General features: G+C 39.5%; 1 protein-coding gene across 2 annotated transcripts in view; it reads right to left on the bottom strand.

Annotated features, from left to right (window-relative positions):
• Window positions 1-15130, bottom strand: part of sos1 (son of sevenless homolog 1 (Drosophila)) — a 50988-nt gene that overhangs the window by 18491 nt on the left and 17367 nt on the right. For both annotated transcript variants that reach the window (XM_088933541.1, XM_088933542.1), the window contains exons 2-9: window positions 12327-12452; window positions 10710-10841; window positions 9915-10079; window positions 8119-8328; window positions 7647-7790; window positions 6169-6279; window positions 5100-5198; window positions 1417-1544 (exon numbers count right to left, since the gene is read on the bottom strand). In XM_088933541.1, coding sequence (XP_088789667.1) covers window positions 1417-1544; window positions 5100-5198; window positions 6169-6279; window positions 7647-7790; window positions 8119-8328; window positions 9915-10079; window positions 10710-10841; window positions 12327-12452 — 1115 coding nt within the window. The remainder of the gene's footprint in view (window positions 1-1416; window positions 1545-5099; window positions 5199-6168; window positions 6280-7646; window positions 7791-8118; window positions 8329-9914; window positions 10080-10709; window positions 10842-12326; window positions 12453-15130) is intronic.

Raw genomic sequence — 15130 nt, 5'->3', positions numbered from 1 at the left:
TATTTTCTTCCTTATTCTATTGTTCACTGAGGGTTACCTTAAATGTTCCAATATTTATTAACACTGCACTTGATCACCTCACACATACGCATTCAGAAACCCTGGAGGTCATGTTCAGGATGATAAAACGCTCCACAGTATTGTGTCACGGTTATCTCCTTTCTCCCAATCAGCTCTGAGAGCTCGTTTTGCTGTGGTACTTAGAGACATGGAAACACAGAAATAAGCCTTAAAAGAAACTATCTTAAATAATAAAGGGGACTAATCAGGATAGAAATGACAAACACAGGCAGCAGTACCTATTGCTTCAACAGACTGATGACCAAAGCAGGGTTTTCAACCACTGTAATGGATAAAGAGGCTGCCAATTCACTCATCCTCATTCACCCAAATACTTTAAATACAGCTATAAGTCTGACAAAAAAATATCAGCTTTGTGCATACTCAATTCTGGAAACCATCCTGAAACCTTAAACACTTAGAAACAAGCAAGCAAATGCAAAAGACTCATATGCCCATACACTACTGTATGTGTAAGCAATAAGCACACCCATTGCCTGTATATTAGAAAAAAAACAATGCATAAGAAAAATAATAAGCTGATCATATATAAAGTATATAGCATATATATAAGCAGAACTCTAAAAGAATAATAATGAAATAATAATAATTAGCAGCAAAATAGAAAAATATAAGTTGCAACAAATAACCTTTATTCAACAGTTTATTCTACTGCTTAATTGAGAATAAAAATAACAGTAAGCTTTCCATACTTGTTACACTCTTAAGAGTACCCCATTGAAACTTTTCTGGGGGAAAAACAATCGCCCTGCCATAGCGTGCCCTCTTCCACGGAGGGGCAGTTCCATTCCACTTTCTTCTGCAACTCAACCTCTACCCTCACCCCACACAGAAACAAACACATACCGTAGGACAATCCATTCTTTCCCCATAAAAAAATAAAATAGTTTAAAAAAGCAGCAAAACAAAACTTCTATACCCTACATCCTCATATCTGACGCTCTCTGCCTCCTTACCAGCCAAAGCAAAACAAAATAAGAAGAAGAAAGACTGGAAAGATTAAAAAAAGAAGAAGAGAAGGGGAAAAGAAAACCCGGTTTCCGAAGAGGGTTTGCTGGACTGCCGCTTGCGGGCGTTCCGTTTTCACTTGGCTTCAAGTCTGGAGAACAATAACCGTGAGCCCGCTGGCTTGCATCCTGACGCCACTTCCTTCTGACAACCAAGCCGACCTACCAATAAACAGTCCAAACCCACCCCCGCCCCAGCTTCCCAACCTCCAGGCCTCCCTTCCTCCCGCTCCAGTAGGAGAGGGGGAAACACCGGACTGGGCTGGACGAATGGCCGCTCGGGCCCGGCGGTGTGGGGGAGGGTTAACGCTAAGGCAGCGGCTCCTACCTCAGCCTCCTCTTGGCCAGGCTTTTGGAGCAGATCCTCTCCATGCTGCTCTGCAGGTTGAGCAAGGCGGTGATTGCCTGCTTCAGGCACTCCTTGTCCTCTTCATCCTCGCTCTTCTCCTCTAGTTGCTGTGGGGACAAAGAGCAAGGGAAAAGGAGATCTGGGCAATCAGGAGAGTCCCACGAGGGGGACGACAAGCTCACATTAATCCCCTTCATGAAGAAGGCCTTAACAGCACACAGGAAAACACACTCTCCATTGCTGGCTGGTAATCACTCCCCCTGAAAGCCAACTGACTGACTTATGGAATTGTTACTCAGAGAACGGGGGAAAAAATTGGGTCAGCTATCAAAGCAACAGGAATTAAAAGTACTTTACCACATTCTAAGATTGTGAAGTCCATTGTGAAGTACAGGGAACTTATTCTGTCAAAAAATTACACTATATCCCACATTGCAACTTTGTCCCTAGTTTAGACTCTGGAATTCTAGTATTGTTAGAAACATTGGTGGTATTCTGAGTGTTCATACCATAAATACAGTGAAAGTACTTTTCTTTAAAAAAGAATTACAAGACAACTAGAAACTGGGTAAAGTGGGAAATTACAAAAACTAAAACATTTTTTAATATTATTGATATACACAACGAAAATTTAACTTGGATTCACTTATGTTGAACATGAGACACAAATATTTCTCAGTCACTCTAAACACGTGAGAAATACTTGTGAAAAATAACGTTGTACCTTTTTATCACTTTAAACAACACATCTGTGAAACTGTAATACTGACTTTCTTTTTTATTAGAATTGTAAAATCAGTAGGCAACGTGTCTGTTAAGACACCAATAAGAAAAATAAATTATGTAAAAAAAACCTAGAAAGTACTGTATGTCATGTGGTTTTGTTCAGGATCTGCTATCAGCCAGGCACATATAAGGGGAATGCCAGTGTGCTCTGCAATAATTTCCTGGAATTATGAGTTTGAATAATACAATAAAGGTTTTTCCTTTACCAGTAAGGACCAGTGTAAACTGCAAGAGAGATTGCAGGCTTTTTAAAGACATAAATCTTCACTTGAAAAGATGCTTGTATTCCTAACCAATACACATCAAATATCCAAAATCAAGACACTTATGGTCACATGGTTATATACTTGTTACTTGTAAAGGCATTGACACCAATAAACTCATTTGTGATAAATATCAAATAAGCATCTGGATGAGAGCTGAGGTTCAAGTTACCAAGATTAAATATTTAAAATTAAATCAGAACAATCATACATAGGCTTGCGTTTCTTTAGTCTCTGATAAATAGCATCTTTTACAGCTGTAGAGTCAACACATGCATCAGTTTAAATTTGTTATTTTACTTAACCATGTTTGACTTCTCTACCAAACAATACATTTATCAGGCTCTTTTTTACTGTCAGTTACCTCAGTTACCCAAATTACAGAAAAACATTTTTTGTACTTCAGAAGAGCCATTGTAATATTGATGCATTTAGAAAAAAATCCTAAATCCCATTCTTGCTACCTTTAAAATGACAAGAAAAAAAAAACTTACAGTATGCACGTCATACTGACAGACAGAAAGTGTTTACCTTGGAAGTAGAAAGTGAGTCATCCCTGATGCTGCTAAGTTCCAGTAAACCAACTGCTTTTTTGTTCTCTAGGTCACAAATGTTTTAGTGTGGGTAACAATGCAGAAGATAGCTGGCCTTACTGCTCCTCTGAGGTTGTGGTACTGAGAGCTACAGGCCACTGCGAACATCAGAAGACTGGTAGTGGTAACCATGGTAACCTGTCTGTGGTACTTACTACGCAAATGAAACCCATAAGGGTGACAATCACTCTACAGCACTATACAACTCCAGATGCCCTGATAAGGAGGGGTACACAGATACGTATATGTACACACACACAGACAAACACTCTGGTTATAATTAAATAAATTGTTCCCCAGGCAATTAAGACAGGTGCTGGGAGAACACACCCAAAGTACAAGATGACGGCACAAAATCTGTTCAATAGGAAATTCATAGATTTAAAGTATGATACACATAATAAAATATAAAACTGAAACTTGCAACTTTAAAATTCAAAACTGTCATGATAACCGATAACCCAAATAATACAATATTTCCTGCTGCTTATTAAGTTTAGTTTTATGATGAAAGCCTTCAAAAACCCTCTTCACTATTCTAATACTTCTGATTCTTTTAGTTTCTTGCAAATGCTGTAATTAAACATGCAAATTAAGAAACTGAAATCAGTAATCAAGAGGGCAGATAAGAACAACAACAGTAATATTAATGTGCATTTTGATTATGCTTCTGGGGTTTAGGTAATGTTCAAGAATTGAAAGCATACAGCTTAAAGGCTTAAATCTGCATTCCTTTAGATTTAAAAGGCCCATATGCAGTGTAGCGCACCAGTGAGGAGATAACGAGAGGCTCGTTGACGAGCCTGCTGCTGCACAGGTTTGACTTTGTTATTTTTTCAGTGCGACTTTTGTGGAAACAAGGGGAAGCAGAACGAAGCACGGAGTCAGCAGGCTTGGGCGCCTCTGCAATGATGTGACAGAAACCTCCCGCTCTCCCTGGAGGTTAATTAGCTAGGAGAACTGCAGCCTGGGAGGAGTGGCTTGACGTACTTCAGGAGGGCACAAGGGAACAACAGGGGAGTGGTGCCGAGAGAGAGCAGATTTCACCTGGCTTTCCACACGAGAGCCCACCTGCGCACCTTAATTATCATCAGACAGACAATATTTACAAGGAGAGAAAAGGAAGAGGGACTGAATCCTTTTTTTAGCAGTAGTAAACTGAAGAGCTAGGACACAAATACAACTGCATTAGGACTGGTGCTCTACACACATGTACTGTAGCTAAAAGCATCTTAAACCTTTTACCAGTGGATCGGTCTTGCACATTACACTTCCAGTTGGAAGCCAAACACTAACATACTCAGAACAAAATGAGCCTCCTTTACATACAACGTGGATAGTGCATAGAAATAAAGCAATACCAGCAATACCACGCACTTACAAAATCATTTCTAAAGTGCTCGGCTCAAGCGCAAATTTAAACGTTTTACAAATTTAACTACACATAGTTCTTTTAAATTGAATATATATGCATATATAATTTCAATATCATTGCCTCCATCTAGTTTTGCACCTTTCAAGCTTTCTTGGTTTTTAATAACCATTAAAGCAAGTTATGCTTAATCATGTTTTTTTACATTGCTGATTTTAACAGATGTAAGACCTCTATATATCCAAATATAACTATATATCCATGTCTATGGAGGGAAATTTCAAATGACAACACATACACTGAAGACAAATCTTTCATGTTTAAACACTGATTGAGAAGATGAGGTACTGTAGATGGAAAACTAAATGGCCTGCCAAAACTATGCATTTGTCTCATACATTTGATCAGATTATTTTGTGTTAAAACTTTAATGAATTACACTTTAGGTCTAAAATATAGGAGAATATGGATTAATGTAGGAGGATCACAAACTTTTTCTCATTAGAGAATTAAGTTGAGAATTTTCTGACTTTATCTAAAGCATTCTATTATCACTGGATTACAGGAAAAAAAACACTTGGCAACTCAGCACTCAACACTCTTCCAATATAGAACTCTCTCAAGTCACCTGGTGGTCTTTGCACTTACCTTTAAAATCTCAAAGTAGTGCAGACAGTGGTAGACAGGGGTTAAGAGCAGTCTGGGAAGGACATACTGGACTGCTTCCTTAAAACCTTCACCTATAGACTGAGACAGAAAACAACCTGATGATGTAGGACACAGGTGCAAAGACTGTGCAGCAAGGTAAGCAACTTTTATATTTAAACGTTTTGTTGTTTTAAGATGTTATACAACAGACTTGCAGTGCTGCTGAAATTGTCTGGGTCTTCTTGCTTTTGTCCTCTGCGAGCTCTCTAATATTCATTTGAAATAACTTTTCTCAATTGAGGAGAATTTTTCCCCAAGATAACTGGCTCTGTTTCATGTGATTGAACTGGGGCACATTTATTATTAATGACTTAAGCACTGGAAACCTGTGTAACACTGAAACAGTAATAACTTATTTTTTTTTTTTAAAATACCCATGATATTCTGTGCTAAGCCTGACATCCTTAGCTGAAACACATAGGTGTTTTTACTAATATTTATGTTATATTAAAAGGTGTTTCAGCCATTTTACATTCAACAATGTATGAGTTAGAAACTACTTTTTGATTAAAGAAAATGTGATCTGTAACCAGTCTTTCTTGAGATCTGCAGAACACTGCTGTGGCTATTAACATGAATACAACAGGGTGCAAATATCACAGAGGGGTTTCATAGCTTCTCCCAACTAATAACTCCGTGTTTTGATACTGTGAAATTGTGACAGGGAAAGTACAGTTGCCTACACATGGATTACATAGCAAGGCAATACAACTGAGCACTAAATAACCCCAATTTTATTATTATTTTATAATTTATTATTTTCAATTTATTATTGTTGTGTTAAAGTAGAATAATCTAACAATTATATGCAAAATTGGTTAAATATATTATCAGTAGAGCAGAAAAACAGATTTAACCAACCACTACTTCTCAGAAACAATTGCCTCTTACATCCTTATTTGCATCATCTTGCGTAAGCAATACATAAATTTAATTAAACCCTTCTAAAAAAAACACGTCAGCTGGTCTAATTTCTCAGCAGATCAGGGCACAATGCACCTGGGCCTACCTGCAGATAGAAAGCGGCTCCTGGCTTTGACAGCTGACTGAGGAAGTGTTCATGGAAACCGAGACGGAGGATGTCCTGTGCATAGGATTCATATGGGTCGAAAGCCAGTTCCTGAAACAGCACATATTTCGAAAGTCTAGAGAAGAACAACCGGGCATATTCCCCCATCTTAAAAGGTTAAATAATTCCATGTTCAATCTTGAATACTATGAGGCGGCTTCATTCAAGTGTTTGAAATAATTGAATAGTTGGATCCTTGAATGAAAACTAAGGACCAGACAGAGAACTGGAAGAACATTTTTACACAGAGGATTGTGTTTAACTAAAAGCTTAATTTAAAAACAGATGGATGAGATCCTGAGTTGATTACTTGCTAGCTACACAATAAGTATAAAGTATCAAAAGTATTCGCCCCCTTTGGAAGTCTCATGATATAGAATAACAATGTATTTATTTGGGATTTTTTGCCATTGAGCAACGTAAAATACTCTATAGTGTCAAACTGAAAACAAAATTCTTCAGATCCTCCTAAATTAACTATCAATACAAAACAGAAAATAAGTGATTGCAAACGTATTCACCCCCTTTTAATATGACACACCTAAATTGTCTCTGGTGCAACCGAATGTCTTTAGAAGTCACAGAATTTGTTGAATGGAGTCCACCTGTGTGCAATTAGTGTTTCACATGCGTTCAGGATGAATAAACCTGTCTCTGGGAGGTCCCACAGTTAATTAGTACAGGTCCCTACAAAACTACATCACGCAGACAAAAGAACTTCAAAGTAAAACTGGGATAGGGTTATTGAAAAGCACCAATCAGGGGAAGGTTTAGAAAACTTCAAAGGTATTACATATCCCCCAAAGCACATTAAAGACCTTTATAAAGAAAGGTAGAGAATATGGCACAACAGTGAAGAACAGGAAAGTATCCAGGCTTGAAGAGCACTAGTCAGGGAGGCCACGGCAGCCATAGTGTGCCAGTACGCTCACCACACATCGGCTAACAGTCGGGAGGAGAACAGAGTAATGAAGCCAGGTCATAGATGGGGATTATTAGGAAGCCATGATTGGTAAAGGCCAATTGAAAATTTGGCCAGGACACTGGAGAAGCACCCTGGGATTTTTAATGACCAGAGAGTTAGGACCCCAGTTTTACGTCACTATACTGGGGCATTAGGACCTACATAGACCGCAGAGTGCGCGCCCCCTGCTGGCCCTGCTAACACCTCTTCCAGCAGCAACCTTAGTTTTTTCCCAGGAGGTCTCCCATTCAGGTACTGATCAGGCTCACACCTGCTTAACTACAGTGGGTTGCCAGTTATGAGCTGCAGGGTGATATGGATGCTGGATAACAAAGCTCAGGTCTCACTGGAATTTGAACCCACAACCATGGTCAGTAGTACAGATTCTTATTCTGTTACTCTATAGACTCACACTTGGACACTTAGTAATGTCCTCTAAGTGTCTGCCTCTCACCTCAGCCAGGTCTTCAAAGCAGCTCCCTACCAATGGGTGAGGACTCCCCTCATCAGTCATCTCCACTGTATCCTCTATCAGGCCCAGCAGCTTCAAGGTGAGCTCATGGATATCCACAATACGGCTGAAGATGTTCTCCACATCCTGATAGAGAGTCAGAGTGAGTTCAAGGCAGAAGGATGAAGTGACACTGCCATGATGTCACTGCAATAAAACTAATTTTGCACATGCAATTTATAAACTGATTTTTTGGCAGCTTTTGAATTTAAGTTAAAGAAAACCAATTACTACTTTTGAAGTTTTGTTTCCAGGTAACATTGAAAAAAAATACAAACCCCCCCAAAATTAATAATATAAAAACACGAGAAACCTGTTAACCTGTTCCCTTTCAGTTGTGTAGCACACATGTTAACAGCTCATTCCGTCTCATACCATCCTTTCAACAGCAATGAAGGGGAACAAGCTGACTTACATGTAGGGAGAACAGCTTGGTGTTGGAGACAAAGGGCTCCCTGAAGACTTTGATGATGAGGTTGAGGTCCCTGAGGTACTGGCGCACCTCAGCCATGAAGGTCTTGACCAGATCATAGTAGGACTGCTCCCCGGACACAGAGGGTTCCTCGTCCATCAGTGGGAACCCACTGATGTCCTCCTCATCCTGGTGGAACATGTCCATCAACACCTGGAGGAATGGGAGAATCAGCTTCACATACTGCAGCACTATATTTGCCTCCTAGTTTAACATCTATATGACTTAGTGAGGCCTGGAAAACCAAACTCAACCTTACTGATTCAAAACATAAGACAAGATCATGACCTTCATCAGTCTGTAAGAAGATGAATAATCCCAAACAGATACTTCAAATAATATCTTGAATACTCCCACTAACATAGCATCTACAACAAAACACGGAAACTCACCAGAAAAATACAGAGCATTGCCTCCCTTTTCAGGTTTAACATGAAAAATTATATTTCGACCATCAGGTCTTAATCACTGGACACTTTCTGAACACATTTTGACAATTTCCCATTATAAAATGATATACCACAGAAGGAAGTTCAGTCTATTGACAAAACACAGAAAAGAAAATGCTTCCATGGAAACACCTTTATTTCAGGTGCATTCTAAAAATATATTTTCCTTGGAAGTGTTGTTATATTATTTACATATTAAACTTGATTTGAATGGGAAGATTCCATATCGTCTCTGCTATGGACAGGCATAAACATATCAAAACATCCAAAAGCATCTTTCAAGAAGTTAGTATCCATAAAGAATTCTGTTCAGTGTGGCAATTTTCAAACATTACATCACCCAAAGGTATAAGGAACCTACTTGCACTCAAGGTCAAACATCCATTGCTGAGCAGATATGGTGTCTAATTCATTCAGACACTAAACCCTTGAGAAAATGCCAATCTGCATATTCAGCTATCCACTTGTATAATAGGTGAATATCTGATATACACCTATAATACTTTATTTCACTATGTTCTGTGGAGATGTAGGCTGTCGGAACGTTCTGGCTTTCTGCTCACATGGCTTTTGCGGTAACAGGCGACAATGATGAATTTGAAAGAAACCCTTTTTTGCTTTTCACTGGTCCACATGTACTGCACATGCTCAATGAGAACAAAGACAAGATCATCTGCTGTGTAGGGAGACATGCTGTTTGAGAATTATTGAAATCACTCAGAACACCCCATGCTTTGGTGAGATAAAAGAAAGTGGAGAATCTGGAAGTGTGAGAGTTTTCTAAGAAGAGAATTTATCAAGGCTTGTTAAAGAGGTTCTCACTTCAGTGTCTGTGCAAGAACACTGGCTCCCTCTTATGTGCTAGTCCATGACACCAGCCTACATTTCAGCTGATCAGCAGCAGTTTTTCTACTAAGCACCCATTAACTTTGATGTGACCCTGTGCTCATCTCCCTGAGGCAAATGCAGATCAGAACATGTAGAAGGGCATTACAGGATCATGAAAGACTGTCTGAATTAAAGACCCCCTATGAGACCTTGAGTTGAAGCTGAAAGATAATGCCAGTATAAGCTTGGTTGACCAGAGGATACTCAATAAATGGCCCTGAAAAAAGGTGTCTCAAACCCTTTTAAGGGCGCTCAAAACCACAACATTGACCTAATTCTGATTTCCTTGTATCAGATAACTATAGCACTATTTATAGGTACCATATATTCAGCATTAAAACTGTGCAAGTGTATTTTCATACCGTAAGGCAAAAGGTGCCTGAATAAACTTGCTCCTCTTACCTTATCTGCACACATTGCCACCTTGATGTCCTGCTGGGAGACTTCATAGTGACGGATGTTTCGGACGTAATTCCCTGCCAGCTTCAGGATGTCCGCTGAAATGTATTCTAATACTGCTACAATGTAAACTGAAACTTGATGGTCAATCTTATATCCCAGAACCTCCTAGGAATTGAAAAGAAAAATAAAACAATAAAGTGAACTGAACTGAATGACACTCATGTTGAACTCTAGAAGACCACAGAGACTAGCTGTAGTGTAGTGTATCAAAGCACATTCTACTGTTCATTTAGAAAATATCAGTTTTTTCTAAGAACAAGTGCCAAACTGGAACAAAGCAGATACTACAGAATGCCTCACAAAGCAAAAACAAACAAAAATCACAAAAGTGGCAAAGAAGTTTGCTGTACTGTAAGTAGCATGAACCTTCAACACAATGCCTTGTAGGTACTGGTGGAGAATTGTCTGTGCAAGAACACTGGCTCCCTCTTATGTGCTAGTCCAGTACTGCACTCTTCGTGGTACCAGTGTAAGGACTTATTAAAGTACATAAGAACAGTCACAAATGAGAAAAGGCCATCTAGCCCATATGGTAGTCAGCAGCTAAATTCATTGAAACATGTACTCTAGTTATGTATTAAAAGATGCCACAGCATTGTCTTCAACAACGTTGCAGGATAGTTTGTTCCCTATTCCTTCAACATTATGTATAAAGAAGCGCTTTGTGTTAATGTCTTTTAAATGCACTTTAAAAGGTAAGTTCCCGCTTGTGTCTCACAGAAAGTATTTGCCCACCTTTAGCAGAGGGTGAATTTTATCTACAGGCAGGGCTAAAGGGTTCCTCCGTTTCCTCTTCTCAATAGCTGCCTGGGCATCTGCTATGGCCCACTTGTCGATGGGATGAGGAAAACTCTTCTGCACACGTTCCTGAAATTCACATTGACAAAAACATTTTTACATTATGGATGATGAATTTATGTCTTTATGAAATCTACATTTAGAGCTGCTCAAACAAACAAAATGTAATCAAAATCATTTAAGCTGACAGAGTTTTTCAACTGCATTAATGTGCCTACCACTAACTCAATAACTGGTTCAGAATTAAACAAAATAAAGGTAATAAAAGAACACAAAATACAAGATGTGTGCATGTTGGAAAACAAGCAAGTATATTATAAATTTAAACTCTGTTTGACTCTGAACACAAGTACAGTCAGGACATACACACTGCTTTTCATTATCACACACACAACAGTACAAACTACACTAGAAAACACGTCACCAGTAACACTGGATGAACACGGGGCACTAGGAACAAGTATGTTACAAGAAAATAAGCTAATAACTAATTATAACAACAAACTAATAGCATTCTGATAAAGTGAAGGCTAAACGAAAGTAAGTTTGTACAGACATGGTAAATTGTAACTTTGCTGTTACAGATTTACCATGCCCAGTGGTGAAGCCCTTAACCACAGTGCACCTTCATAATTGGCATGTTCCTTCTGATGGCATTAAAAAACAAAACAAAACAAGTATAAAAACAACAGAGAACACTTAATCAGGTATCAGAAATTAAAAATCAGCTTTCCTTTGGGCTTTAATTCGGTATAAGGTGTCTCAGACCCCACTGGGGCTGCCACCCTGTCACTAACTCCTCCCTCTGCCCTGACAGTCAGGCTGACAAGTCTCTCCTGTTCGTTACCTCACACTGTTCCTCCTACTCCCATGCCCCATTAGAAGTCATTCCAAGGTCAAGAGCTTGGAAACACCAGTGGCAATGTGAGATATTAGATGCATCATTCAGGCTTTTATAGAACACATGAACACTCACAAATTTATGTTTGATTAAATATAACCCACAGAGATCTAGAAAATGAGGAGAAATTATCCAAAGTGACATACATGTAAAGCTAGTCATTTTGTTGGAACAATTTGGGTGAAGTACCTTGCTCAAGTGTACAACAGCAGTCTCTCATCTGGGTTTTTAATCCACAACCTTCCAGTTAAGAGTCCAGAACCCTAACTGCCACTGAATACTCATAAACTGTTTCCCCTCTCAAACCACACAGAAACTTGATTAGTTGTCAAGACTTGTGCAACACGTGCCGTCGTAATTCTTTCCTATGTTTATATTTTCTTTAGCTGGCAAATTTAAAACAATATGGGAATTCAGGTAACGTCTGAAATGGAGTGGCAGCTGGGGTGGCAAAGCCATATTTAGGGGTGGCAACGGAGCTACACTCTAGCTACGACTGCATTCTGTCCGGCAAAAGCTGGAACACCAAACTGTGTTAAGCGGATGGGCTTACTGCAGCCCAGGTAGCAAGGCGCAAGGGATGCATGTGTGTTCAGTGAAACAGAAGGAATCAAACAGAAACGTATGCAGGAATGAAGCAGTGCAGAACTCACCTCCACATCCTGCACAGTGCGTGGCTGAGCCTGGCAAAGCATGCTGAGTAACAGCAGGATGAGCTCCTCGATGTACTGCAAGGCATCCTCCTTCGAGGAGAGATTGGGGTGGACCTGATTCAACACCTAGCACAAGGAAACAGTGAGAAAACAGTGAGGACAGCTGTGGCTTTAAGGTCCTGCTTCTATTAGTGACTCGCAAGGTCCAGTCTCAGAGAGCCACTAATAGTCTAGGTCCTTCTAATCCAGCCATCATGTGAGCATTGATTTTTACATCTTTAAATCTTTATTGTACATAAAGCATTGGGATATTCCGAAACCTTGAACAGTTATGGAAAAAACTCATGGTGCTACAAGATAAAGTGTAATTTTTTTTTCTGAGAAAAGAAAAATCTGAACTTGTAGTTCAGTCAGATGTTCTCCTAGTACCTGAGCTTACCATTTTAAATTACACCAAAATTTGCTTCTGGTCTCAATCACCACTTTTTTCAGCTTTAACCATTGAGGATTGTGAGGAGTTCTGAGAGAAGGAATAAGCACTGTTGCTTAAGTAGGTATCGAGATGCATCACTTGAATCCTCCTGCTGTTTCAGTTGTGACTTGTCACTCTAATTAGTGTATACTGTGCTTCTTATTCACTTTCTGCCTACCTAACCAATTGTTTCAGTGAAAATGTTTTCTAAAAATCATGCATTCCCATACAACCCTTCAGGAAAGTAACATGTAAAGGTTTATTCCATTCTGAAAGGAAAAGAACAAGGATACAATGCTTCAGCTGTGAAGCCTTCTTCAGGTGTTGACAGCCTACACATGCTGATGCAGCTACCTGCTTGAACGTCTTCAACTCTTCAGAAAATGCTGCTATACACAGCATACAGTAAATGCTCTTATCATTACTAGAAAGCAAATGCACACTGTTTTCCCAGATGGCACCTTTTTACTTCTATGATTCTCCGCTGCACTGAATATTTCCACATCTAACATACAAGAAAAAAAATCAGCTTCTTGGAACAAAACTTGGAACTGCAAGCAGCAACAATGCTCAATTCGCAATTTTGCCAAATTCTCGCAGACAGAGCATGAATAAGCAAGAAACCTCTTTGTATGGAGTATTTCTGTTATATTTGGCAGAAGTTCAAGAGCCAGACAGGATCATCATAAAGTTTCAGCTTTATCAGCACAAGCTACTCCTGCTACAGCTTAGCCACTCACAAGACCGCAGGCCTCATTAGGAACAGGAATGAGGTTTTGGTGACAACACTGATACAAGCCCTGTTACAAGTACTTCTGAAAGAAAGAGACAGAAAAACAGCTCTGACAGACAAGTCTCAGCAATGGTCAGCATGAAGCACTTACAAAGAGTTACCTGGGAAACAGAGTCTGCAGAGATTCGGAACTCTGTCAATGAAGGCCACATTGTATAAACTCTGATGTAACACTACTGCGCAATTGCTGCTGATTTTCATCATAACAATGCTCTGTAAACCGATGCTGGCACCTTATTCTGGTTCATCTCACTGTGAAGTCAAGTGGCTTAGTCACAGGTCTTTTCTTCTGCAACTTCAAAAGTTGTGATTTTTTGTCAAAGATAGTTCAGCAGGGTTTTCAGGTAAAGAAAGCAAGACAATTCTAGTCCTGAGCACTATAGACGTTTTTAGGATTCTTTCCAAGACCTTAATTTTCAAAGTGAACTATTTTACTGAACTAGCTGGCCGATGAAACGTCTGAGCACAGTTCACAAGTGGAAAATGCCTATAAATCCTGAGGTGTTACCTGAAATCCCATATTGTTTTAAATTTACCAACTAAAGAAAACAAACAATGGAAAGAATTACAACCACAGTAGTGGGCTAGGGATAATCACTTCACAAGACAGACATGCAGCAATTCTGCATACAATTTAAGATATTTTGTAGACTAGAATAAATCTGACACATGAAACAGTGTGTAGAGTACAACTTGCCAAGTCACACTGCAGTTGGTGCGTCACTAGTGCATTCCAGAAGACAGAGGGGGTCTTGGATTGTTAAAGTTACTAACAAGTGGCTAAACATGTCGTGTTGAACTGTGCTCCCTTCTATAGTACCCCTTAATTTATTTTGATTTACATGTTTGGAGTGACTGATTTTTATCTGAGCAGATGACAGTCAAAATATAAGATTAAGCTCCTGCATTATGTATTTGTCGGGTAGTGGACATTTTTTCAGACATACAGTACTATGATCCTCTGGTAAATTTGTCCTGGTCTTGTTTGACTGCCAAAAAGCAAGTGCCTGAGAAACCACAGCTCTCTGCTCATCCCTCATAAATGCTGTTTCATTGCTAAATATCACAGGGCATAAGTGGTCTACATGCATAATGAATGTGGCCACTTTAGCTAATGCTGACAGGGCTTTTCCAGCCCAGCTCTAAACATCCTGATTCTGTCTCTGCAGCTGGACCATAGCAGCCCATGCTGTAAGGAGCACCAAGGCCTTCAATAGCCCACAGTCTGAGTGTCAGTCACAGGACAGATCAATCAGAAATCCTGCAGGAGCTCAGAACAAAGCACTTTTTCTTTGTGGCCATTTACAATATCATAATGTTCTTTTCTACCTTTTAAGTTGGCTAGTACCATAGTACACAGTAAATGGATGTTTCCCTGAGGGTCATAGCAACAACACTGAAGTTAACAGAGAGAAGCTGAGTGTTGTTGTAGGATCAAAACTGAAACAGCTGTTCCGGACAACCAGTCACACTGCCAAACAAGCTTTGCTCCACACAAAGACCTGGGAACAGACAGTCAAGAACAGGGAAACCAAGGCA

Source organism: Atractosteus spatula, chromosome 15, assembly GCF_055471065.1.
Source record: "Atractosteus spatula isolate fAtrSpa1 chromosome 15, fAtrSpa1.hap1, whole genome shotgun sequence".
Taxonomy (NCBI): Eukaryota; Metazoa; Chordata; class Actinopteri; order Semionotiformes; family Lepisosteidae; genus Atractosteus; species Atractosteus spatula.
Note: the sequence above shows the minus strand (reverse complement) of the source record. Positions and strands in the feature narration are given on the sequence as shown.